This window comes from Schistocerca piceifrons, chromosome 6 (assembly GCF_021461385.2).
Source record: "Schistocerca piceifrons isolate TAMUIC-IGC-003096 chromosome 6, iqSchPice1.1, whole genome shotgun sequence".
Classification (NCBI taxonomy): Eukaryota; Metazoa; Arthropoda; class Insecta; order Orthoptera; family Acrididae; genus Schistocerca; species Schistocerca piceifrons.
This window is the reverse complement of record NC_060143.1, coordinates 341,172,989-341,200,630: the sequence shown is the minus strand read 5'-3', so window position 1 is coordinate 341,200,630 and position 27,642 is coordinate 341,172,989. Positions and strand designations below refer to the sequence as shown.

At 43.2% G+C, this 27,642-nt stretch overlaps 1 protein-coding gene and 1 pseudogene across 2 annotated transcripts in view; both read right to left on the bottom strand.

The window, feature by feature from the left end:
* LOC124802806 (putative inorganic phosphate cotransporter) overlaps positions 1-27,642 on the bottom strand; it is a 375,509-nt gene that overhangs the window by 192,464 nt on the left and 155,403 nt on the right. The window contains exon 1 of one of the 2 annotated variants that reach the window (XM_047263813.1): positions 10,869-11,120. The exons of the other annotated variant lie outside the window; for it this stretch is intronic. Coding sequence (XP_047119769.1) covers positions 10,869-10,902 — 34 coding nt within the window. The 5' untranslated portion in view covers positions 10,903-11,120. Of the gene's footprint in view, positions 1-10,868; positions 11,121-27,642 lie in introns of those variants that run through there. 2 annotated transcript variants of the gene reach the window in all.
* Positions 12,691-12,808, bottom strand: LOC124803611 (annotated as a pseudogene).

Genomic DNA, 27,642 nt, shown 5'->3' with positions numbered 1-27,642 from the left:
TTCATGCCCCTTATATACCCTGGCCAGCACTGTTAACAACACTAAACACGAACAACATTAATGCAGTCTAATGACTAGTCCACATCTCACAGAGCATTGCAACTCCAATCGTTTACATACCCGCCGATGATGAATACATGCACGAAGCTATATTGACATCCGACTGTGTCTTCTGGGCTCTTCACTTTTTTGCCCCGCAATGTCGTCCGTAGGTACTGGTCAGTAAAAATAAATGACAGTGCCGTCGTGTTGTAATATTTCACAACGTTTCGATCACTGCTACAAGCCTCGCTTGTACACTAGTGGCCATTAAAATTGCTACACCAAGAAGAAATGCAGATGATGAACGGGTATTCATTGGACAAATATATTATACTAGAATTGACATGTGATTACATTTTCACGCAATTTGGGTGCATAGATCCAGAGAAATCAGTACCCAGAAACAACCACCTCTGGCCGTAATATCGGCCTTGATACGCCTGGGTATTGAGTCAAACAGAGCTTGGATGTCGTGTACGGGTACAGCTGCCCATGCAGCTTCAACACGATACCACAGTTCTTCAAGAGAAGTAACTGGCGTATTGTGACGAGCCAGTTGCTCGGCCGCCATTGACCAGACGTTTTCAATTGGTGAGACATCTGGAGAATGTGCTGGCCAGGGCAGCAGTCGAACATTTTCTGTATCCAGAAAGGCCTGTACAGGACCTGCAACACGCGGTCGTACATTATCCTACTGAAATGTAGGGTTTCGCAGGGATCGAATGAAAGGTAGAGCCACGGGTCGTAACACATCTGAAATGTAACGTTTTGCCATTCATGCACACAGGTTCTTCGTTGAGTACACCATCGCAGGCGCTTCTGTCTATGGTGCAGCGTCAAGGGTAACCGCCGCCATGGTCTCCGAGCTGATAGTCCATGCTGCTGCAAACGTCGTCGAACTGTTCGTGCAGATGGTTGTTGTCTTGCAAACGTCCCCGTCTGCTGACTCAGGGATCCATTACAGCCATGCGGATAAGATGCCTGTCATCTCGACTACTAGTGATACGAGGCCGTTGGGATCCAGCGCGGCGTTCCGTATTACACTCCTGAACCCACCGATTCCATATCCTGCTAATTGGATCTCGACCATCGCGAGCAGCAATGTCGCGATACGATAAACCGCAATCGCGATAGGCTACAATCCGACCTTTATCAAAGTCGGAAACGTGATGGTACGCATTTCCCCTATTTACATGAGGCATCACAACAACGTTTCACCAGGCAACGCCGGTCAATTGCTGTTTGTGTATGAGAAATCGGCTGGAAACTTTCCTCATCTCAGCACGTTGTAGGTGTCGCCACCGCCGCCAGTCTTTGTGTGAATGCTCTGAAAAGCTAATCATTTGCATATCACAGCATCTTCTTCCTGTCGGTTGAATTTGGCGTCTGTACCACGTCATCTTCGTGGTGTAGCAATTTTAATGGCAAGTAGTGTATACCGAGAATCTTTTTAGTGAAACTGTCAAAAAGATTAATTTTAGATCTCAGCTGAATTTCACACAAACTCTAACAAGCGATTGCTTAGATCCTACATCTTCCCAGATTGATAATTCCTTGTTCCCACGCAATGGATCATATTACCGAGACGAGCTGCCAGTAAACAAAGGCTGTGGATTTCTAGTGCTTACACAGCACTAAGATAGCGTGGTACACTTGTTGACAAACATCTTCGGGCAAACAAAGAAATCTACATGGCAAAAGTTAGCATGTAACTGTCGACAAAGGCTGCTTCTGCTAATTTTCTTTTACTTATTCATACTTTTTCAATGGACCAGTTTCGGGAATTACCGCTCGTCATCTGTCGGTAGCTAACAGACAAGTCTTATAACTTCAGTAATAAATTAGAGCAATATAAACTTTGTAAATTCCAAAAACGTACTTACACGACATACAGTCAAAGGGTATAGTAATGCAACATCGATGTACTTATGCCGCGCGGAGTGGCCGCGAGGTTTAGGACGCCATGTCACGGATTGCGCGGCCTCTCCCGCGAGAAGTTAGAGTCCTCCCTCGGCCATGGGTGTGTGTGTTGCTCTTAGCATAAGTTAGTTTAGGGAGTGCCTAAGTCTAGCGACCGATGACCTCAGCAGAAATTAGACCCTTAGAAATTCATACACATTTATGTACTTCCTTATTACAGCCCATTGGGAAAATACAAAATGGGCAAGTAAGTCAAAGATAAAGCAGAAGCAGATAAAACCAGTAAGGAAAGTAAAAATTTAAAAACATAAAGTAAATCTTGTTCTTAAGTATGGAAAGCGTGTGACAGACGTTATATGTAGCGTCAAATTAAGTACGTAACATAAGATAATTAGCCATGTGATAAGGCAAATTTGTGTATTGGAAGCAGTTAAATAAGGTCAATTAACGATTCTGTCCGAATACCGAACGACCATTTACCTCGCAAGCACGACTTCCTGTATGTTGCTATAGCAGAGAACCTGCTACAAAGTGATCAGACAGAGAATGTTATGGCTCGCATTTAGCAACGTAAGCTTCGTGCTACGAGACACTAATGGTGTCAGTTTCTAGTGCCGCGTCCGTCAATGGAACTGGGGAGAGCTTCCGGCTGGCAGTCTCTCATATTCCACAAGACAGCTAGTGAAATATAAATATGAGTGTAGATGATCGCCTACAACGTCATTGGTACTATACTCCACTGACTACTGTAGTTAACGAATAACGTAAATGTGAATGAAGAGTAATGTCTCCATCAGTAGCTTTCCAGACGTGGGAAAGAGAAGTCACTCCCCCTCCCCCTCGCGCCGACACTAACGTGCCACGAGTCTTCATGCTTTTGGTTTTTCCAAGGAAGTTTCCGTTTTGTTTACTTACTTGTCGATATTCCCCGCACAAGACACGACCAAACAAGGAACCAAATATGAAATCGTTCTACAGGCGACCATTACACGTCTTTTCTCGTATTTTACCACAAATTAAAAGTTCTATATGGCTATGCTGCTGACCCTGGAACTACCTTAAATGCTAGTTTCTAATTTCTGAAATTATTGGAGAAAAAACCTTTCGGTTATTTGGAGATTTCGTTTGTAATTAACTAGTAAACCTTGAATATCGCGTCGCCCTTTCGAAATGTAGGAGCGGGAAACTGACGCAGAATCACGGGGCATTGGACAGTTGTGAAAACCTGAGCTATTCTGACGAAGATCGGGAATTGGTAGTTATATCCGTCCGCCTACATTCTGCCACGAGATTCATACCAGAAGGAGACGCAATCGTCGCAAAACCTAAATATTTGTTCGATTTTTAGAAGTCGGATGAAAAAGAGAGTTACCTATTTCACTATATCATTTTCTGGCCTCTACGAATATTATTATTCGGTTATATATGCAGTTGTTTCTGTTTTACCTTTCGGAAGCTAGTGTCTTTAATTCAGACTTTTTCATATTTCTGAGACAGTATTAGTTGCAAAAGGATTTGTATTCCTACTTTCGTCTAGTGGTTTATCATGGGTATGTACACTCCTGGAAATTGAAATAAGAACACCGTGAATTCATTGTCCCAGGAAGGGGAAACTTTATTGACACATTCCTGGGGTCAGATACATCACATGATCACACTGACAGAACCACAGGCACATAGACACAGGCAACAGAGCATGCACAATGTCGGCACTAGTACAGTGTATATCCACCTTTCGCAGCAATGCAGGCTGCTATTCTCCCATGGAGACGATCGTAGAGATGCTGGATGTAGTCCTGTGGAACGGCTTGCCATGCCATTTCCACCTGGCGCCTCAGTTGGACCAGCGTTCGTGCTGGACGTGCAGACCGCGTGAGACGACGCTTCATCCAGTCCCAATCATGCCCAATGGGGGACAGATCCGGAGATCTTGCTGGCCAGGGTAGTTGACTTACACCTTCTAGAGCACGTTGGGTGGCACAGGATAGATGCGGACGTGCATTGTCCTGTTGGAACAGCAAGTTCCCTTGCCGGTCTAGGAATGGTAGAACGATGGGTTCGATGACGGTTTGGATGTACCGTGCACTATTCAGTGTCCCCTCGACGATCACCAGTGGTGTACGGCCAGTGTAGGAGATCGCTCCCCACACCATGATGCCGGGTGTTGGCCCTGTGTGCCTCGGTCGTATGCAGTCCTGATTGTGGCGCTCACCTGCACGGCGCCAAACACGCATACAACCATCATTGGCACCAAGGCAGAAGCGACTCTCATCGCTGAAGACGACACGTCTCCATTCGTCCCTCCATTCATGCCTGTCGCGACACCACTGGAGGCGGGCTGCACGATGTTGGGGCGTGAGCGGAAGACGGCCTAACGGTGTGCGGGACCGTAGCCCAGCTTCATGGAGACGGTTGCGAATGGTCCTCGCCGATACCCCAGGAGCAACAGTGTCCCTAATTTGTTGGGAAGTGGCGGTGCGGTCCCCTACGGCACTGCGTAGGTTCCTACGGTCTTGGCGTGCATCCGTGCGTCGCTGCGGTCCGGTCCCAGGTCGACGGGCACGTGCACCTTCCGCCGACCACTGGCGACAACATCGATGTACTGTGGAGACCTCACGCCCCACGTGTTGAGCAATTCGGCGGTACGTCCACCCGGCCTCCCGCATGCCCACTATACGCCCTCGCTCAAAGTCCGTCAACTGCACATACGGTTCACGTCCACGCTGTCGCGGCATGCTACCAGTGTTAAAGACTGCGATGGAGCTCCGTATGCCACGGCAAACTGGCTGACACTGACGGCGGCGGTGCACAAATGCTGCGCAGCTAGCGCCATTCGACGGCCAACACCGCGGTTCCTGGTGTGTCCGCTGTGCCGTGCGTGTGATCATTGCTTGTACAGCCCTCTCGCAGTGTCCGGAGCAAGTATGGTGGGTCTGACACACCGGTGTCAATGTGTTCTTTTTTCCATTTCCAGGAGTGTAGGTCACACGCGGCCTGCGCGCTAACTTAAGAGACAGAGAGCCAAGCCTGATCCGAATGGAGTCTCCCAGATGAAATCTACACACCGCATTAGTGAACGATACTTAAAACTCAAAATATAAAAAAAATTATTTAGAAAGTAGTGCCATAGTTCGTGATACTACTGCTGAAGTAAAGCACATCGTGAGAAGCAAACAATTAGGTCCCTGCAACCAGAGAAATTGTCGAGATGCTCAAAGTTGGGCCAACGCACTACCAGTAGAATACACCGTTATCAAAAGGCTAACAGCTGTTACTCATAGCTGTTAGAGTATCTTTTTAAATGGAATGCTGAATATACTTATCCGGTGGTACTTATAATTAGATCCCAATTAAACGATAATGTGATGACTGGGTGTTGTGTGATGTCCTTAGGTTAGTTAGGTTTAAGCAGTTCTAAGTTCGAGGGGACTGATGACCATAGATGTTAAGTCCCATAGTACTCAGAGCCATTTGAACCATTTTAAACGATAATGTATCTCTTAATTCGAACACTATTTACACTTTCTCCTATTATATTTATATTGTAACTGAGCGCCTCAGCGCGTACCCTGTTTAGTGACTGGAAACATCTGCCCATGGACGCACAGTGGTCGTCTTGCGGTGGGTGTTATCATGCTGGTAGTGCAATTTGAACGCCTTCACAATATTGGTATTTGCAATGTACCCTTATCGGTCACGTCCCACAATGAGCTATATGATATTACTTGAATAAGGAGTTATAGTACGTTAACATATCTTTATTTAATTTTTTTAACCACTTTTTCATATCTTGGGTTTTCACCGATGTGAGTCCCCTGGCTGATAACCATTCTCTCTACTTTTTTTACAGATCTGAAATGGTTGTTCAGCAACTGAATCGGTTATATAACTGCTTGTTTGTATTGCGAACAAAAGGAAACTTAAAGTAACCCACGATTTTTTTTCTAAAATGAAAGACTGCACTTGCTTCCAGGAAGAAACACAAGAATTCAACTTCATAGAGTTCGCGAAATCAGATGACTCGGTTAATTATAAATCGGTGCAGTACTACACACTACATAGTAGTCACACCCATTAGTTCAACCAGACTTAAACGCACAATGAAGTAACGGAGCACTAGCACACAGCAATCCAAAATTTGGAGATTTATCGCGCCAGAACAGTGATGCGGTCTTGATATTTTTGCGTAGGCTGTAACTAATACATTACATGTGCACTCCACGTGTATTACCGTGCAAAGCTGAGATCTTTCGCAGTTATTTCTGCTTAAAGCACAAGATTTGCGATTAACGACATGGCTGTCGGCCATATTGGATGAAATTAATCTCATCGTCGAGACGATAGCAACAAAGAAATGCTGTTCCGTGGGACCTGTTTTTAAACATGTAAATGTCTTAGAACTGTTGTCGCACAATGGTTATCACTATACACAATGTCTCCATGACGAACGAGGTATGACGTGCAGAGTATTGGTGCACACACTGAAATAGCAGCCAGGTAAGAGACTACTTCCTACGTTTACGTTATTCTTCAGGAATACAGGGCCTCCATGTACATAACAGGTACAATCACATCTGTCATTACACATTTCCTTGATAATGGGGAGCTACGCTTGTTCTTGACCTGTGTTGTCTTTATTGCCTCAATCGATAATGTCGTTATCTGCTGCAGGTGTTTGAAAGCCTTACGAAGTGATTAATCTAATCAGTGCCGCGATAGTATAAAGCAGTAATTTCTGTAAATGTGAAGCAAGTATTTCAGAATTTTTCCTACTTTACATATTTCCCAGAAGTGACACACAGATTAGATTTCACGTTAATAGAGCTACTAGAGAAAATTGCGAACCGTTTAAAAAAACATCTAAAAATTTTCGAAAGTCAACAGAGAAATAGAGAATCACGTAGAGGCAATAAGCTCCAATGACCATGTTTACGAACGGAGGTAGTTAGTTGTGATGATCAATGTGAGTTATCTCTGTATATTTAACAGTAATGTAACGGTGTAGATTCTAGAAAAATGTAAAACTAATAACTGCCTTTGGCTATGCAATTTATCACTCTCAACGATAATATAAAGTAGAGCAAATTTGTTGCGTTTTTGGATTTGGTCTTTGATAATTGCTGTTAAAGGTACAGTTTATCTATATACTAAATAAGCAATGTGAATTGTAGGATTCGATTCAATGGCGGAATACTGGGAAACAGCAATTTATTTTCAGAGTGGAATAGTGGGGGACATCGAACATATACTACTTCACAAAAATATTAAAGTTGCTAGGGGTCTTCTTTTTATAGCTTCAACTGTGTAATTACGCTGCTACAATTCTCAACAAAATTGATCATCTCAGAGTTAATGAGTGAGAACTGAGAGTGATGCTAGAAATTTGTATACTTACCGCTTTGAAATTTGATACAGTTTGAGTCCATATAGATCTGAGTACATTTCTTCCCTAACTCAAACCATTTCTGCACCTAGTTTTTCTAGAGGTCCGCCATTTCCTGTCTTCCGGTAGAACTCAAGAACCTATCTACAGTAAACGGCTCACCAGCCACCATTGAGAAGAACGATTTTGAAAAAACTTGGCACAGCACAAGAACTCAGTCCAAGGTCGAACTGCAGTCGCGCACCAATTCCCACGACGAATAGCTCCTTAGCAATACGCGCAGTCTTGGGTCTTTTGCGTCGGCTTAGTAAACCCACCATATCTAAGCGACCACATTAAAAAATCCTAAAAAAGCCTATTTTTGAGGCGCAGTATACGGATACTAGTAACCGTAACTTGCCCCTCCCCTCCCCTTTTATTTCAATTATGGAACTCCCACGTACAAAACATCGGTTTCACACAAGTTTCACAATAAGTATCGCATAGTGATATAGTTTTGCCGGTACATTCAGTGCCATATGTCTGCAAAATCTATTGAGAATAAAGCTAGTACTAAAGAAATAATAAATTAAAACGTCATGCCGCATGAACAGCGGAAATATAGTAAGTGATAAACTTTTTTTCTTTTCGTTTTCTGTGGGAGACGTAACCGAGAAAAAGTATTTAAAAGGATTGAAACTATGTATAAAGTTGACAGAAATCGCTAAGTCCTCTCATTCTCAAATGCTGGGCGATTAAGAGTCTGGGTAATTTGCGCGCAGTGACTCGTGCTGCCTGAAGATATAATCACAGTTTCTGGCTGTAATATTTGTTTGACTGTGTTAAACCTACAAAAAAGTTAATACCTGTTACTGAGTAGACCACTAAAGAAATTTAAAGTTTTGAAATTCGGTCAACAATTATACAAAATGCTGAAAATCAAATTTTGGTTGCCCCTGGAACTGGGACCGTTACCGAGGTTAGTCGTTTAGTAATATAGGTTCTATAGCCCCCTACCCAGTGCTTTAGAATCTACATCTAAATCCATACTCCGCAAGCCACCTGACGGTGTGTGGCGGAGGGTACCTTGAGTACCTCTATCGGTTCTCCCTTCTATTCCAGTCTCGTATTGTTCGTGGGAAGAGGGATTGTCGGTATGCTTCTGTGTGGGCAATTAACAAAAAAATTAGCCGAATAGCTTGCTCAGAGACCTATAAACTACAGTCAGCGACGCGGTCTATCAGTGGACGGGATGGTAAGAAACTATGTTTACATACATACTCCGAATGTTATTGTGGAGTTAATGGCGAAAGGTAGGTACATTGTACCAGTATTACCGACATACTGACCTATTTTATCTGCGTGTTGAGCAAGGGAAGAATGACTGTCTGTATGCATCCGTACGTAATCTCATCTGTCTTATGATGCCCACGCGAAACAGACAATGGTGGCAGCATAATGTTCTTCGAATACAGCAGGTTATCCAAATTTACAGGACAAGTAGCACAAATTTAAGGGTTGTCGAATTAAGTAAATAGCTAGGGTTGCAGTTACGAACGACTTAAACTGGAAAGGTCAATCAGAGACAGCTTTTTATGGGCAGAACACTTAGAAGCTGCAAGCAATCCACTACAGAGACTGACCACACTACGCTTGTTCCTCCTCTTCTGGAGTGTCCCAGACGGTATTGAGGACATCGAAAAAGTTCAAAGAAGTACAGCTCGTTCCGTATTATCGCGAAACAGGGAAGAGTGCGTCATTGATACGATAAGAAGGTTAGGGTTGCAGACATTAAAACAAAAGAGTTTCTCGTTGTGGTGAGATCTTTTGTCGAAACATTAATCAGTAACTTTTCTCCCCCGAAAGTCAAAATATTTTGTTGGCTCCCACCTACACTGGGAGAAACCAGCAACATTACGAAAGAAGAGAAATCAGGTATCGCAAGGAAGCAAGGAAGATTTAGTTGTTCATTTTTTCCACTTGCTTTTCGATAGTTGAACACTACAGAAATAGTTTGAAAAAGGTTCCGTGCACCCTCCGCCATACACTGAAATATGAATGGCAGAATAATCATGTAGGTGCGGATATAGATGCACCCAACAGGATTTCGGGAGAAATACAACGTCTTTCTTGCAAAATTCCCTTTTAAGATCCCCAAGTATTTCTCTTATACCTTGGTATGGGCTATACCGCGACGAAGAAGAATGAAAAAGCAAATTGAGGAAGTTAGATGACGATCAGTTTAGCTTTAGGAAAGATTGCATCAAGAACACAGTTCCGAGGTTGAGCTTGATAATGGAAGCGTGACTTAAGAAACGTCGAGACATGTTCATAGAATTTTTCGATATGGAAAAAGCGTTCGACAACGTAAGATGTTGCAAGACGCTCGAAATTCAGAGAAAAATAGAATCATTGGGAAGATGAACAGTGTACAATACGTATAGGAGCCAAGAGAGAGCAATAAGAATGGTAGACCAAGAACGAAATGCTCTCATTAAAAATGGTGTAAGACAAGGATGAAGTCTTAAGCCCCTGCTGTCAATCTATACATCGAAGAAGCAATGACAAATATTTAAAAAAAGGGACACATGTGGGATTAAAATTCGGGTGAAAGGATATCAACGATAAATTCGCTATCCTCAGTAAAAGTGAGAAGCAATTGTATGACTTACTGAATGGAATGAACAGTCTAATCAGCACACGCTATGGACCGAGAATAAATCAAAGAAAGACGAAAGTAATGAGTAGCGGAAATGGAATTAATGATAAACTTAAGATCAGAATTGGGACCACGAAGACGTACTGAAGGAATTCTGTCAGCTTGGAAGCAAAATACCAATAAGAGAGGACACAAACAGGACAAAAAAAGGGCAGGGTAGCACAAGCGAAGGGGGCATTCCTGGTGAAAAGAAGTCTAATAATATCAAACATCGGTTTTGACTTGAAGAAAAAATTTCTTCCATTGTACAGAAGTGAATAATGGTTGTGAGAAAACCTGAAAAGAAGATAATCGAAGCGTTTGAAATGTGATGCTAAAGAAAGATGTTGAAAATTAGGTGAACTGATTAGAAGTGAGGAGGTTCTCCGAGATTCGACGAGGAGAGGAATATGTCGAGTGCATTGCCGATAACAAGGGAAAGGACGAAAGAATATGTGCTAAGACATAAATGCACAACTTACATCATTGTTGAGGGCGCTGTGTAGGGTAAAAACTGTCGGGGAAGAGGTTGGGGTACATCCTGCAAATAGTTGGGTGCAAATGCTACACTGATATGAAGAAGAAGGCACAAGAGTGGAATTCGAGGCGGACCGCGTCAAACTAGTCTGAAGAATGATAACTAAAAAAAAATTTCTTCCTATTAAGATCGTAGCAAGGCGTCTTTGAATTCGTTGGTAGCTGGTTGTCATGCCCACTTGACAGGGACTGTTAACACTAGAGCATCATTTGCACATATTGTGTATGTTCACGAAAGGCGCCTATGATATGGTCAGTTGTGAGCGATCCAGCACTGCCTCCACCACGCTGGACATCAGGTCTACTCACATCTGGCGAGGACGGCTCTCCATCCAGTCAGCATGTTGGGGGCGAGATGTCGTCAGTCCGTTCCACAGTCCCTGAAGGTGTTGGCTGATGATGTGAGTGGTGTGTGTGGTCGTGCACCGCGTCCCGGTACGTAGCCAGTGGTGTGGCAGGACAGCAGAGGGAGGCAGAATCGGAACGGTGTAGTCTGGTCGCTCGGTTGACTCCGCCGCTACCGCAACCGCTGCCGCTGCCGCCGCCACCTGCGCACGCCGACACTCCAGACACGGGAGGCGGCGCCGCGCCGTCCGCCGCCTTTATATGCAGCCAGTCTGGAGTGGGGGCTCGGCCCGCTAGCGCGGAGGCGCGGCCTTCACGTGGTGCGCTCTGCAGACAGTGCGGGGCAGGTATTCAGCACACCTTGGCGCCACACAACATTGGCCCCAATCAACGTACCATGTCTTCAGCTCATTCCCAACATACACTGTCTGATCAGAAGTATCCGGACACTTATTAGTGGGCATTGTGATAGTCGATATTCACCCTTCACCTTTAGGACAGCTACAACCCTGCTAGGGACAATTTCACGAAGGTGTCTGCATATCTGTGGAGGCGTGGCAGTCCAGTCTTCCTCAAGGGTCGAAACCTGAGAATGTTGTGATGTTGGACACTGGGATCTTTAGGAAGTCAACATTGTAACTCAATCCCCTTAAGTTCAATTGCGTTCTGGTTGGGACTGTGGGCAGGCTCGCCCATATCAGGAATGTTATTGTTGACAGACCATTGTCTCATAAACTCTGCTTTATGACAGTGTCCATTGTCATGCTGATAAAAACAGTGTTGTTGTTGTAGTCATCAGCCACATACTGGTTTTGATGCAGCTCTCCATGCTGCTCTATCCTGTGCAAGCTTCTTCATCTCCCAGTATTTACCCTTCATTTTTAGGACGGCTAGAACCCTGTTAGGGACAATTTCACGATCTGCATATCTGTGGAGGAGTGGCAGTCCAGTCTTCCTCAAGGGTCGAGACCTGAGAATGTTGTGATGTTGGACACTGGGGACTTCAAGAAGTCGACGTTGTAACTAAATCCTCTTAAGTTCAATTGCGTTCCGGTTGGGACTGTGGGCAGTGGCATCCTTCTGAATCTGCTTAGTGTATTCATCTCTCGGTCTCCCTCTACGATTTTTACGCTCCACGCTTCCCTCCAGTACTAAACTGGTGCCGGCCGGAGTAGCCGAGCGGTTAAAGGCGCTACAGTCTGGAACCGCACGACTGCTACGGTCGCAGGTTCGAATCCTGCGTCGGGCATGGATGTGTGTGATGTCCTTAGGTTAGTTAGGTTTAAGTAGTTCTAAGTTCTAGGGGACTTATGATCACAGCAGTTGAGTCCCATAGTGCTCAGAGCCAACCAACTAAACTGGTGACCCCTTGATGCCTCAGAACGTGTCCTACCAACCGATCCCTTATCTCAGTCAGGTTGTGCCACGAAGTCCTCTTCTCCCCAATTCTGTTCAGTACCTCCTCAATAGTTACGTGACCTACCCATCTAATGTTCAACATTCTTCTGCAGCACCACATTTCGAAAGCTTCTATTGTCTTCCTGTCTAAACTATTTATCGTCCAAGTTTCACTTCCATACATGGCTACTAAGACTAAACTCCTCCTGAACAGGCCATGAAGGCCCAACGGTACCGACCAGCCGCCGTGTCATCCTCAGCTCACAGGCGTCACTGGATGCGGATATGGAGGAGCATGTGGTCAGCACACAGTTCCCCCGGCCGGAGCCGCTACTTCTCAATCAAGTAGCTTCTCAGTTTGCCTCACAAGGGCTGAGTGCACCTCGCTTGCCAACAGCACTAGGCAGACGGGATGGTCACCCAGCCAAGTGCTAGCCCAGCCCGACAGCGCTTAACTTCGGCGATCTAACGGAAACCGGTGCTACCACTGCGGCAAGGCCGTTGGCATACATGGCTACACTCCATATAAATACTTTGAGAAAAGGTTTCCTGGCAGTTATATCTATACTCGACGCTAACAAATTTCTCTTCTTCAGAAACGCTTTCCTTGCCATAACCAGTCTGCATTTTATATCCTCTCTGCTTTGACCATCATCAGTTATTTTGCCCCACAAATAGCAAAACTCATTTACTACTGTAAGTGTGTCATTTCCTAATCTCATTCCCTCAGCATCACCAGATTTAATTCGACTACATTCCATTATCCTCCAAACAGGAATCGTCTCCGAACTGATCTACTGAACGGAGTGTACAATGCTGTAAGATGTGTTCGTATCTTTTTGCATTTCGTGTTTTCTCAAGCACAATAAAGGGACCACACCATAAACACAGCAAACAGACCATAACATAAAGTGACCACTCTACACCTCACTGTTGGCATTCTACATGATGGCGGTTAACGTTCTGCAGACATTCGAGAAACTCAAAACCATCCATCGGATTGCCACAGGATATGTGATTCCATCGGATTGCCACAGGATATGTGATTCATCACTCAAAATCAGTCGTGTCTGGTCATCCACTTTCAGTGGTGGCGTTCTTTACACCACTTCAATTTCCACTGGAAATGGAAATGATCGTTTGGCGTCATTGGCCGGGTGTTCCCATGCGGGCCTTGGTGCAGGTCTTATTACGTTCGACGCCACATCGGGTGACCTGCACGCCGGATGGGGATGAAATGATGATGGAGACAGCACAACATCCAGTCCCTGAGCGGAGAAAATCCCCGACCCAGCCGAGAATCGATCCCGGGGCCGTAGGAAAGGAATTCGTCACGCTGACCAGTCAGCTATCGGGGCGGACTCAAGTTCCACTTGGCATTGACCACAGAAATGCTTATGAGAAGCTGTACCCCATTCTTTTTAACTCCGTACACACAGTAATTGAGCCAACTGGACTACTGGCAGCAGTTTGGAAGTCTCTGCTCATTCCAGCCGCTGATTTCATGCAATTTTTTTGCAACCACCGTCCTCAGTGCTCGACGGCCCCAATGAGTCGGTATACGAGGTCTATCTGGTCTTGATCTAGCTGTGGTTGTTCCTTCGGTTTTTCACTTCGCAATCACATTACCAACAGTCGATTTGGACAGCTTTAGAAGCGTTGAAATGTCCATTATGGGTTTGTTACTCAGGTGGCACCCAATGACTGTTCCACCTTCGAAGTCGCTGAACTCTCGTCATCGATCCATTATGCCGACACTGCTTTTCTACTGACAATGTGACACCCCGCCTCCTTTTATATTGACGGATCCACCTCTCGTGACATTCAGTAGTTAATTTCCCACTACACAGGTGTGGTGGGACACTTTTGATCGGGTATGTACAAAGTTTAATGTGCATTTAGTCCATTTTACACGAACGAGTTTCTGGTCCACATCCACTAGTCTTTGTAGTTGCGCTGCAAGTACTCGTGTCTGTTTAAGTCGGCTACCACGTCGTGAGTGGCACAGTGACGTCAGTGATCAGTTGACAGCACCGAGTGTGTAGTTCTGCAGTATGTTGCAGACTGTGCATGTGTAGGAACAGGGACTGCGGCTCGTCTCCTAACAATGGAATAAAACTTAACATTTATTATCCTCCTAGTATAATATATAGTGGGCCTATATATAGAAACACAGTTACATTCTTTTACAAGAGATTCTTATTAAATGTCTACCTACATATGTGAACCAGCGGAAAATACTCCTATCGGATCACAGAGATGGCGAATATCTTCGTCTTTAAAAGACTCTGACAGAAAAGCGGTCATTCCGCCTTCCTCACCAAATGTTTTCGCTAGCGAACATATCCGCTCTCTTTTAACGCACAACATTCCTAATCCTTTTACCTAGTCTCTCTCCCTAGGTAAGCCTTCATACTCAGCATCTACATCCCATTGCCACTGTCCATTTATGTATCTCTCCCACTGTCTACATTCTCTTCTATTGATTTACAGCATGTCCCATTGCCACTCTCTGCACCATACCTCAGCAGCTGAAAAATTTTGGAGAATCCAACTTTTCATTGTACTCACATGTTTAAAATTTCGGCCCAAAATGCGCTCTCCCCTATACCCATGTGTTAGTTTGCCAATCTGAGAGGTTCCAGACTTCCAAGTCTATGTACGGTCCCCAAGTGACCATTCTTACAATACGTACTTTTGGTACCCAAATATCATAGTTTTTCGGGTGTATCTTGATAATGGAAAAAGATATTCCAAAACGGAAAAATGGTGCTTCTAGGTGAATGTATAAAAAATGTACAGCTAAAATTTGAGCAGTTTGCTAAAGTTCGTTACTTAGATAATTTCGGTGCACAGAACAAAAAGATTTCTGCGGTTTTCTGCTTAAGTGCGGTAACTTCGAATCTCTGGATCTTAGTAATTCGCCGGCCGTGGTGGCCGAGCGGTTCTAGGCGCTACAGTCTGGAACCGCGCGACCGCTACGGTCGCGGGTTCGAATCCTGCCTCGGGCATAGATGTGTGTGACGTCCTTAGGTTAGTTAGGTTTAAGTATTTCTAAGTTCTAGAGGACTGATACCTTAACATTTAAGTCCCATAGAGCTCAGAGACATCTGAAGCCACTTTTGATCTTGGTAATGGGCGATGATATCGAGAAGAGATTCGAAGTTCCCCGAGAATTTCACCTGAAGAACACGGTAAAAGTTTCAACGATATGCCATGAATATAAACTGCTGAAGTGGCTATCGGTACGTTTCATAATTTTCATAACCAAAAATCATCGTTTTTCGGTGTTTTCTCAGGAACCGCAGACAAAAGAAGGTGCTTTTACGAGCCGCCTAATATCCACCTTAGACCACACCTAATGGAAAAGAACCAACCGATTTGTTCAGTTTGCCTGGACTGAAGGAAGTGTGCAATGTTTAAATTTTGACCCTGCACTGTAGGGTAGTTTCAGTACGCCAGGTATTCCGATAGCTACCAAATGGTCGCTAGGTCATGGGCTTTACCAAACACTTGATCCCTTACCAATGCGATCAATAGAAACCTAGATATGACCGTTTGAAGAATCTCATTTTAACGCGCGGCATTCTGGAACGTGTTGCTACCGTGCACGGACCAACAAGTAAGCCATTCTCCTTTCCAATTTCACAGTGTATATATCAAAATATTATTTAAAAAACAGCATCATATAACTACAGATTGCAGGTGACATCGCAAATGACTTGGAAGAGCAGTTGAACGGAATGGACAGCGTTTTGAAAGAGGTTATAGGCTGATCATCAGCAGAAGTAAAAAAAGAATAATGGAATTTAGTTGAATTAAAACAGGCGCTTAGGTCATGAGACTCTATTAATACATGAGTTTTGCTATTTAGGCAGTGAAGTAACTCACGAAGGGCGAAGTAGAGACGATATAAAATGCAGACTGACAATAGCAAGGGAAGCATTTCTGGAAAAAAAAGAGAAAAAATTTGTATCGAATATAAGTGTTAGCAAGACGTTTCTGAAGATATTTTTGTGCACTGTAGCCTTGTATGGAAGTGGAACGTGGACGATAAACAGTAAAGATGAAAAGAACACAGAAGCTTTTGAAACGTGGCGCTGCAGAAAGACACTGAAGATTGCATGAACGTGTCGGATAACTAATGAGAAGGTACTTTATCGAACAGTAAATAAAAGATATTTGTGACACAAGTTGACGAAATCATTGATAGATTGTCAGAAAATAACAGGAGGTATCAAGGAAATGGAATGAGGTGGGCATGGCGGTTTCACATACAATTTTATAACTCTGGGGTTCCACACTGTCCTTTCTTCTGATTAATGCTTTCCATATCTTCTTTTCCTCGCCGATTCTTTGGAGAACCTCCTCATTTCCCATCTAATCAGCCTACTTCACTTTAAACAATTTTGCTTAATGACACACCTCAAACGCTTTCGCGGTTTTCCTACAATCGATTAAACACTTTCTCAGAAATTTGTCAAATTAATTTTCTTTTATAAATTCCCAATTCCCAACCGTATATAACTGTGTGGGACATCACCCGAGAGTCCTAGCAAAGTGAATGATGTTCCTTCGATGGAAAGTGTTGCCTTCGCGCCTATGTAGACAATACAGAATCTGCTTAAGGACGTCATGCGACATTAATTGCTGAGATATTGGTTGCTTACATTGATCAGCCAGAACATTATGACCACTGTCGATGTAAACCCGTCCAAGCGATAGCAGCGTCACCAGACGATGAATGACTGCTAGTCAGACACGTGCACGGCGCATTTAGCATCAGTGAGTGTGCGGTCCGTGTGTAGAATTACACTACACTTGTTCGTCCTCTGTTAGAATATTGCTGCGCTGTGTGGGGTCCTTACCAAGTGGGATTGACGGAGGACATCGAAAGGGTGCAAAAAAGGGCAGCTCGTTTTGTATTATCACGTAATAGGGGAGAGAGTGTGGCAGATATGATACGCGAGTTGGCATGGAAGTCATTAAAGCAAACCGAGCGAGGTGGCGCAGTGGTTAGCACCCTGGACTCGCATTCGGGAGGACGACGGTTCAATCCCGTCTCCGGCCATCCTGATTTAGGTTTTCCGTGATTTCTCTAAATTGCTTAAGGCAAATGCCGGGATGGTTCCTTTGAAAGGGCACGGCCGATTTCCTTCCCCATCCTTCCCTCACCCGAGCTTGCGCTCCGTCTCTAATGACCTCGTTCTCGACGGGACATTAAACACTAATATCCTCCTCCTCCATTAAATCAAAGACATTTTTCGTCGCGGAGAGATCTACAGGGTGTTTAAAAAATGACCGGTATATTTGAAACGGCAATAAAAACTAAACGAGCAGCGATAGAAATACACCGTTTGTTGCAATATGCTTGGGACAACAGTACATTTTCAGGCAGACAAACTTTCGAAATTACAGTAGTTACAATTTTCAACAACAGATGGCGCTGCAAGTGATGTGAAAGTTATAGAAGACAACGCAGTCTGTGGGTGCGCCATTCTGTACGTCGTCTTTCTGCTGTAAGCGTGTGCTGTTCACAACGTGCAAGTGTGCTGTAGACAACATGGTTTATTCCTTAGAACAGAGGATTTTTCTGGTGTTGGAATTCCACCGCCTAGAACACAGTGTTGTTGCAACAAGACGAAGTTTTCAACGGAGGTTTAATGTAACCAAAGGACCGAAAAGCGATACAATAAAGGGTCTGTTTGAAAAATTTCAACGGACTGGGAAATTGACGGATGAACGTGCTGGAAAGGTAGGGCGACCGCGTACGGCAACCACAGAGGGCAACGCACAGCTAGTGCAGCAGGTGATCCAACAGCAGCCTCGGGTTTCCATTCGCCGTGTTGCAGCTGCGGTCCAAATGACGTCAACGTCCACGTATCGTCTCATGCGCCAGAGTTTACACCTCTATCCATACAAAATTCAAACGCGGCAACTCCTCAGCGCCGCTACCATTGCTGCACGAGAGACATTCGCTAACGATATAGTGCACAGGATTGATGACGGCGATATGCATGTGGGCAGCATTTGGTTTACTGACGAAGCTTATTTTTACCTGGACGGCTTCGTCAATAAACAGAACTGGCGCATATGGGGAACCGAAAAGCCCCATGTTGCAGTCCCATCGTCCCTGCATCCTCAAAAAGTACTGGTCTGGGCCGCCATTTCGTCCAAAGGAATCATTGGCCCATTTTTCAGATCCGAAACGATTACTGCATCACGCTATCTGGACATTCTTCGTGAATTTGTGGCGGTACAAACTGCCTTAGACGACACTGCGAACACCTCGTGGTTTATGCAAGATGGTGTCCGGCCACATCGCACGGCCGACGTCTTTACTTTCCTGAATGAATATTTCGATGATCGTGTGATTGCTTTGGGCTATCCGAAACATACAGGAGGCGGCGTGGATTGGCCTCCCTATTCGCCAGACATGAACCCCTGTGACTTCTTTCTGTGGGGACACTTGAAAGACCAGGTGTACCGCCAGAATCCAGAAACAATTGAACAGCTGAAGCAGTACATCTCATCTGCATGTGAAGCCATTCCGCCAGACACGTTGTCAAAGGTTTCGGGTAATTTCATTCAGAGACTACGCCATATTATTGCTACGCATGGTGGATATGTGGAAAATATCGTACTATAGAGTTTCCCAGACCGCAGCGCCATCTGCTGTTGAAAATTGTAACTACTGTAATTTCGAAAGTTTGTCTGCCTGAAAATGTACTGTTGTCCCAAGCATATTGCAACAAACGGTGTATTTCTATCGCTGCTCGTTTAGTTTTTATTGCCGTTGCAAATATACCGGTCATTTTTAAAACACCCTGTATTTACGAAATTTCAGTCACCAACTTTCTCTTCCGATTGCGAAAATATTTTGTTGAGCCCAACCTACATAGGTAGGAATGATCATCAAAATAAAATAAGAGAAATCAGAGCTCGAACAGAAAGGTTTAGGTGTTCGTTTTTCCCGCGCGCTGTTCGGGAGTGGAATGGTAGGGAGATAGTATGATTGTGGTTCGACGAACCCTCTGCCAAGCGCTTAAATGTGAATTGCAGAGTAATCATGTAGATGCAGATGTAGATGTAGAATGGGGAAGGCGCGCCATCTATCGTAGTTTGACTGAGGGCAGATTGTGATAGGTCGGAGGCGCGGCATGAGCATTTCGCAAACTGCACGACTTGCGGGTGTTCCAGGAGTGCTGTCATGAGCGTCTTCAACCACGTCCAGACGCGAGTTGGGCGGCCACCCCACATTAGAGATGACGGACGTCGCACGCAGGGCAGAGTGGTAAAACAGGACAGGCGGCGAACTATGGTGAGCAGAGAACAAGTGTGTCTGAACACACAGTGCATCGAACACTCCTAACGATGGGCCTCCGCAGATGACGACCCATGCATGTTCTCATGTTAACACCACGATATTGAAAACAACGGCTGAAATGGGCTCGTGACCATCGGCACTGGACGCTGGAGCAGGAGCAGAGAGTTGCATGGTCTGAAGAATTCTGATACCTTCTTCACCGCGAATCCGCCGTCTTCCAGGGGAACAGCTCCTTGACTCCTGTATTGCGGGACGAAGATAAGCTGCCGGCAGCTCCATTATGCTATGGGGAACGTTCACGTGGGCATCCATCGGTCCAGTGGAGCTCGTGCAAGGCACCATCACTGGTTGCAGATGACGTATACCCCTTCATGAAAATCATGTTTCCCGAAGGCATTTTTCAACAAGATAAGGCGCCATTTCACAAGGCCAGGAGTGTGATGGAGCGATTCGAGGAAGAGAGTGGCGAGTTTCAATTGATGTGCTGGCCCCCCAACTAGTCAGATCTGATCCTGCTCGAACGCATATGGGATGACATTGAACGTGGCGTCAGAACTCATCGCCCCTCCTCGCAATTTACGGGAATTTGGTGACTTGCGTGTGCAGACGTGGTGCCAACTCCCTCCAGCGATAAGGCGCCATTGTTTCCATGCCAGCAGTCGTCGCCGCTGTTATCCGTGCCGCCAAAGTTGGACATGCCGGCTATTAGGTAGCTGGTCCTAATGTTCTGGCCTATCAGTGTAGTTACATGTTCCATACGTCATTTGAACGATTATTTTTTGTGGAAATTATGTGGAACGAGACAGTGCACAGGATAAGTATACTTGATTAGTGTTGACATTAATGAACACATTATTTTTTAGTCCTACTCGTGCAACTACAGTTTAAAACTTTCTTTTACAGGTCTATTAACCACACACTTCCTCCCAACATGTTGACGTGCAATGACTCTGTAAGAGTGGGAGACAGTCATTGGACGAAATTAAAGGACATGGATCGTTTCCTGGAGGAGGAAGAAGTTTGGAAAAGGCAAGGAGATACAGGAAGATACCAGCTGGATTACATCATGGGGAGGAAGATACATTTCGCAATAAGATACTATATTGAAAAAGCGTACCCAGGAGCAGATACAGACTCATATCATACTTTAGTAATGATGAAAAGAAGATAGAATTTTAACAGGATCATTTGGATGAAAGCAACCTGTATATCGAAGAAGCAATGAAGGAAATTAAAACAAATTTTAGAAGTACGACTATGATTCTGGGTGCTAAGATACCAGTGATAAAATTTGCTAATGAGATAGCTACCTCTGTGAAATGGCGAGTATTACATGACCTGCTAAATACAATGAACAGTATACTGGACACAGAATGTACATTGTCAGTAAACCAAAGAAAGACAAAAGTATTGAGAAACAGCAGATATGAGAATAAAGTCAAACTCAACATGAAAACTGAAGACCATGAATTTGACGAAGCTAAAGAATTTCCGTCGAAAGCAAAATAATACATCGCAGACGAAGCAAGGATGATATAAAAATCAGTCTATTAGTAAAAAGACAGGGCTTAATTTGAGGAAGAGAATTCGGATACGTCGATCTTGATTATAATGTTGTATGAACGTGAATCGTGGACTATTGTAAATCCGGAAACGGAGACAGTGGAAGAGTTTGATATGCGGAAGGGTGCTGAAAGGTAAGCGAACTGATAAGATAAGAAATGAGATTCTCTGCAAGAACAGCGAAAAAAGGAATATATGGAACTCATTAACAAACAGAAAGATACATCTGCTGAGACCCGGCCGCGGTGGTCTTGCGGTTCTAGGCTCTGCAGTCCGGAACCGCGGGACTGCTCCGGTCGCAGGTTCGAATCCTGCCTCGGGCATGGATGTGTGTGATGTCCTTAGGTTAGTTAAGTTTAAGTAGTTCTAAGTTCTAGGGGACTGATGACCTAAGATGTTAAGTCTCATAGTGCTCAGAGCCATTTGAACCATTTTTGAATCTGCTGAGACGTCAGGTACATCATGGTACCAGAAGGAGCCATAGAAGGTAACAACTGTACGAGGATAGAGAAGTTGAGATACATACTGAAACACGTATGTAACGCAGCAGCGATGGCGAGGCATTGTAGCATCTGTGACCAGAGAGTATGCGCTTGACCGCGCGAGTGTTGCGAGCGGTTCTCTGTCTGTCAGTAGTCGTTGCGCAGTCTGTTAGTAGTCAGTCGTTGCGAGTAGCAGTCAGTCTGTCGTTGCGAGTCTGTCAGTTCAGTCGTTGCGAGTCTGTAGCTCGGTTTAGTCGTCATGCAGAGCGGTCGGTCAGTAGTAGCAGCCCAGTGCGGTTGTGTGATGTAGGCGGTCGGCAACACTGGTCAAGATGGTGAATAAGGTATACCATTAATTAATATAATCATTAGATAATGTAAAAATTTATTTATTGTAATTATTCTCCAACAAGTTCCCCAATAATAATTTTTATTTCAAAAGCATTTTTTCAAAAATTTAATTTTTTATTGAACTAAAGATCTCGTTGCACTTCCCATTTCATTCCACTTCTTTTGAAGAAAAATTTCACTAGAATCAAAAAAAAAAACAGAATATTATTATTTGCAATGCAGTTCCTCCAAGCGGTGCGCAACAACAAGAGCAGATATGTGACATCCATTTATTCCGAGGTAAGACTTTAATTCTGATTGTTTTACACAGGGCCAAAGACCGATATTTCGGTTTAATTAAATTTTCTTATCACTGAATGGACTTTAATTTTTCATGAGGAATTTATATTTGAGTCAGATTGCGAATTTCACATTTTTGTTGCCATTTTCAATACCTCTCATTGTGGGCGAGGTTACAATTAGCGCAATGTCCATTAGCATTCATAATTAAATATTGTCGTGTTTCTTTCTTTCAAATTTTTGTGGGGAGGTTACACTCGGCTCCCATTTCTATTAAGTATTGTCTATTTTCTTTCTTTTAAAATTACGGTGGGGAGGTTACACTTGGCGACACCCAGTCCAGGATCGAATTTCGTTGAGAGTCTTTTGAGCGACAGTCAGATATCTGCTCTTATTTGCTTAGATAATTAGGATTTGGCGCAACGCTTTTAATAATATTGTGACTTTCTTTCTACAGGTCAACGGCAATTTGCTGCTTTGTTGTATTTGTGTGTTGCTTTTGCATTGTGCTTATTTGTTTTGTGAATAATTGTGACTATTGCAAAAATGCCGCGAAAGACTGTGAATAGTGTATCGCGAAGTATTGTGAATGAAATTACCGACTTAAACAACGTGACCGATAGTAATTGTGATACGCAACGTAATGATGACAATCCTGCGTTCACTAACAATCAGTGCATTCCAACCACTAATGATGACTTTCACCTTAATGATGAACAAACGAACTCAATTGTCTCGTCTGTTAACTTGACGACAATTGATGACGCAGAATGCTCTATGGTAATGAGCGCTGCAGAGCTTAACACACCCGATTTGGAAAATTCAAGTAACGTACAGGCAAATTTGTCTAAAGAAAGTGATCAGGATACACAAAGTACGACGGATTTATTTAATTCCGGAACAGTGTCTGACAATGTACATCCGACTGATAAACGTTTTTGTAAATTACAGAATGACCAAATGGTCACACAAAACGCGACAATTGTAGATACACCATCAAACAGTAGTGAGAATAAAGTAGGTAATGTTACTTTGGAACAATTTATGACAATAATGCTACAGTCTAAGAACAAAAATGACGAAAATTTCAAACACTTAAATGAAAAACTTGACAATAATGTCAAAAAACAAGACAAACTTAGTGAACAAATTAGAGACGTTGCCGCGCAGTGCCATGACACTAAGGAACAGTTGCGCGTGGAAATTGAGGCTTGTTCACGAAAAAATAGCGAAGAAATAAAGTCTGTTGCACAAGAATTAAGGGAAATGCAAACAGCCGCAACAGATACACTCAGAGACGAAATTAGCGGAGTCGCCAAACAGTGCTCTGAAAAAGCTACACAATTACGGGACGAGTTTAGAGCAATGACGGTAGAACTTTCGCGCACTATGGACGCAAAGATAGACGCGAAATTCGAACAGCAGAACACTCAGATTAACGAGCGCTTTAATCAGCACATACAGAACAGTGATACGCGTTTCCGCAGATTTATTCAGGATCAAAACAAAGTAAAACGACAAGTCATGGAAACAATCACTGCACAAAGACAAGAGGACAAACGTAAAATATTCGCGAAAGCGAAGACGTATGTAGACAATAATATTACTACAGTGTCCAACAAAATTAATACCATAGAACAATTGAACGCGGAATTACGGGATGAAATTTCTGACCTTAAATCAAAAACGGATACACACACAGTAAATATTCAAACAGTGACAGATAGATTCGAACAATTAGATCTAACACAGGATTGTGATGTTATCAAAGGTGATGTTAAAAAACTGAGCGAAACTACGCGCAAGTTGCAAAAACAGATTAATGCGTCTGATTCTAAAACCGATGATCAGGTTAAAATACTGACTGAAAAATGTGATGAATTGGCCAGTCGTATTGATGCTATCGAAAATACTAATGACAATAAATCAGACGATACTGCACCCGTTTCATTTATCCAAACGCCTGAATTTCAAAATTTACAGCAGACAATTAATGAGATCGATTCATCTAACAACACGTTACGTAGGAAGTTATCAAATTTACAACAAGAAGTAACAGAAATGAAAAACACTTCTGTTAATAATACACAACAGACGCCACTTTATGAACATGTGTCAGACTCACGCAGCGCGTATAATTTGGGTAATCTGCAGAAAGTACGGGACTTAGATTCCGAACAACCACAGTTCAATAGATACTCTTACGATCCTGAACCTGTTCCATCATGCAGAGATGATAACTTCGACTACAAACATTTTCTGTCAGTGAGAAAGTTTAAGGTTTTCAAAAACGATAGAACGCAGATTCACCCACTGGATTGGATTCAACAGTTTAGTTTTGCTCTTCCACCGACTTGGCCTGTAACACATAAACTTGAATTTATTTGCAGTTTTTTGGAAGGCGAACCGGCAACTCGTATGAGACCGATCGCGAGACAGTGTTACTCGGTAGAGGAATTTCAGAATGCTTTTCTGTCAGCGTACTGGTCGAAGACGACACAGCGCGGAATTAAAGACCAACTAATTAGTTTGCCAAACTACGAGAACTCAAATTTTCCCAGTGTAACGCAATTTTTTGAGCACATGGTACAACAAAACCAGTACCTAAGTGAACCGTACAGTGAATCTGCACTTATACAACTATGCATCTCTAAATTACCACGGTCATTACGAGTGTCACTTCTAACGGGCCAGCAAAAAGAAAACATTTCAGCATTCAGAGATCTTTTACAGCTCTTGGAAGTACAGCAATCCGATTATTCTTTTATAAACAAAAACTTTTCGAGTAACAACCAAGGTCAACAACAGTACTGCAATTATGATCAGGGACGTAATTCCAATCGGAAAGATAACAGACGTTTTAGGAACGACAACTACCAAAATTTTAATAACAGGCAAAATTCTAATTATCAATACCGTCAAAATTTTCAGCAACAGGAACAACACTTTAGTAACAATAGAGGTGTTTCACAACAACAGCATCAAAACCAGCCGGTTAACATACCTAACCAACAATGGAATACACAAGGTCAACCAGGCTTTAATGTTTCGCCGCGTGGACGTATAGCCCCTGGTCCAACAAATAGTAACGTACGTCAGCAAGGAAACAACTACGTACAAAGAAGACAGTATTTCAATTCCTATCGTAATGCACCGTATAGGAATGACTATTACGACAGACGTAAAAATAATGAGGACAATTTTCAGCGAACATCTAACAACAGTCGGTCATACCAACAGCAAAATCATACGCAAGAACATATTCTCATGAATGAACCCGACAGTAGGTACCATCCAGAGCGTAACACGCCTGGAAGAAGTAATAGGACAGTTCAAATAGTCGAAATGCCACAGAATCCTCCTAATAATAATAACACGTCAGATAGAATCTGACTAAATACTGCACAGGACGCATCTTCTAATAACACAAGCACTACCTTAGACACGCAAAATGTTGTTCACGAAAATGTAATTACTTTTGACGACATTAGAGACACTCTTTTACAGGAAAGACCAGTTATTCAGAAAACCATTTCACATCCTGTTATTGAAATCAAAATTGGTTCTTCGAAATTTTCAGCAGTAATTGATTCCGGATCACCAATATCAGTAATAAATGAAGAGACTTTTAATGAGTGCAACAAAGAGAATACGTATCCGACATTACCATTAGGCAAAACAAAAGTGAAAGGAGCGGTACCGAGTAAAGGAGTAGACGTTAAACTACAGACGCATTTATCATTTTGTATTGGAGGTCATACTTTCCACACTAATTTTTGGATTGTTCCTTTATTGACAACAGACATTATTTTAGGCACGAATTTTCTGGTGCAACACCACGCAGTTATCGACTTTCAGAATTCTTATTTAATGCTAAAGGATGAAAATGTACAATTGGCTTTAGAGTTTCAGCACTCTTTATCTACGGAAGAACAAACAATTAACCGCACAGAGGTCATTTCCGCAACACGTAACATAGACTGTAATCCCACATTGTTCACGGATACGTACGTACATAACTATAATACTCCAGACGAAGCTGACTACGACGTTATGCAGTTAATTTCTGATAAGGTTAAAGAGAGCAGTGCAACTACAGACGACGAACGAACGCAATTACACAAAATTCTTTTACAGCAAGCTCCAGTTTTTGACAACATTCCTGGTACTATGTCCGGCTTTATGTATGAATTTCAAGTCAAACCGCACGACACATTTAAAGCAAAGCATTATCCCATTCCATATATTCACAGAGAACAGGTTAAAAAAGAGCTGCAAGATATGCTTGATCAGGGAATTATTGAACCAGCAGTTAGTCCGTACATAAACCCGCTACATATTGTTAAGAAAAAGGATGGCTCACTTCGCCTTGTACTTGATTCACGTCACATTAATGACACTATTATTAATGAAACAGATCGACCACAGACATTAGAGGAACTTTTACAGAAATTTCACGGTACAGCTATTTATTCCACATTAGATTTGAAATCGGGATTTTGGCAAATTCAACTTCATCCGAATTGTAGAAAATATACAGCTTTTCTCTGTTTCGGCGACTGTTATCAATTTTGCAAATTACCGTTCGGCTTAACTATTTCTTCTGCAGCTTTTATTCGCGGTTTGAACACTATACTTCCGACAGAACTTAAAGACAGAATTACGACGTATGTAGACGATATTCTTATCGCAGAAGCTAACTGGTCTGAACACAATATGATTCTTGAACAACTGTTACAAACCTTTCATGCACAAGGACTTACAGTTAATCTTAGTAAATCGCACTTTGGCAAAACTTCTATAAAATTTCTTGGACACGTAATTTCAGCAAAAGGCATTGCACCTGATCCGGAAAAACTTCAGGCTCTACGTGACATTAGTGTTCCTACGACGAAGAAGCAATTACGCAGTTTTTTGGGCTTAATTAACTTTTTTCGTAAATTTATTCATCACTCTGCTTTAGACACACCCAGATTATGCCATTTAACAGGTAAAAACAGTATTTGGTCTTGGGATAAGCAAGCTCATTCTGAATTCATGAACCTGAAACATGCTTTGTTGAATGCTCCACTTTTATCGCACCCAGATCTTACTAGAAATTTTTCCATTGCCACCGACAGTTCCAATACCGCTTTAGGCGTACACATTTTTCAGGAAATTGAAGAAGATGGTTCAACAGTTATTAAAAACATCGCATTTGCAAGCCGCATTTTGTCACCCGCTGAACGAAATTATTCTGTGACAGAACTTGAAACATTATGTGTTGTATGGGCTTTTACGAGATTTAGGCACTTTCTTTATGGCAGACATACCACCGTCTACACAGACCACAGAGCGA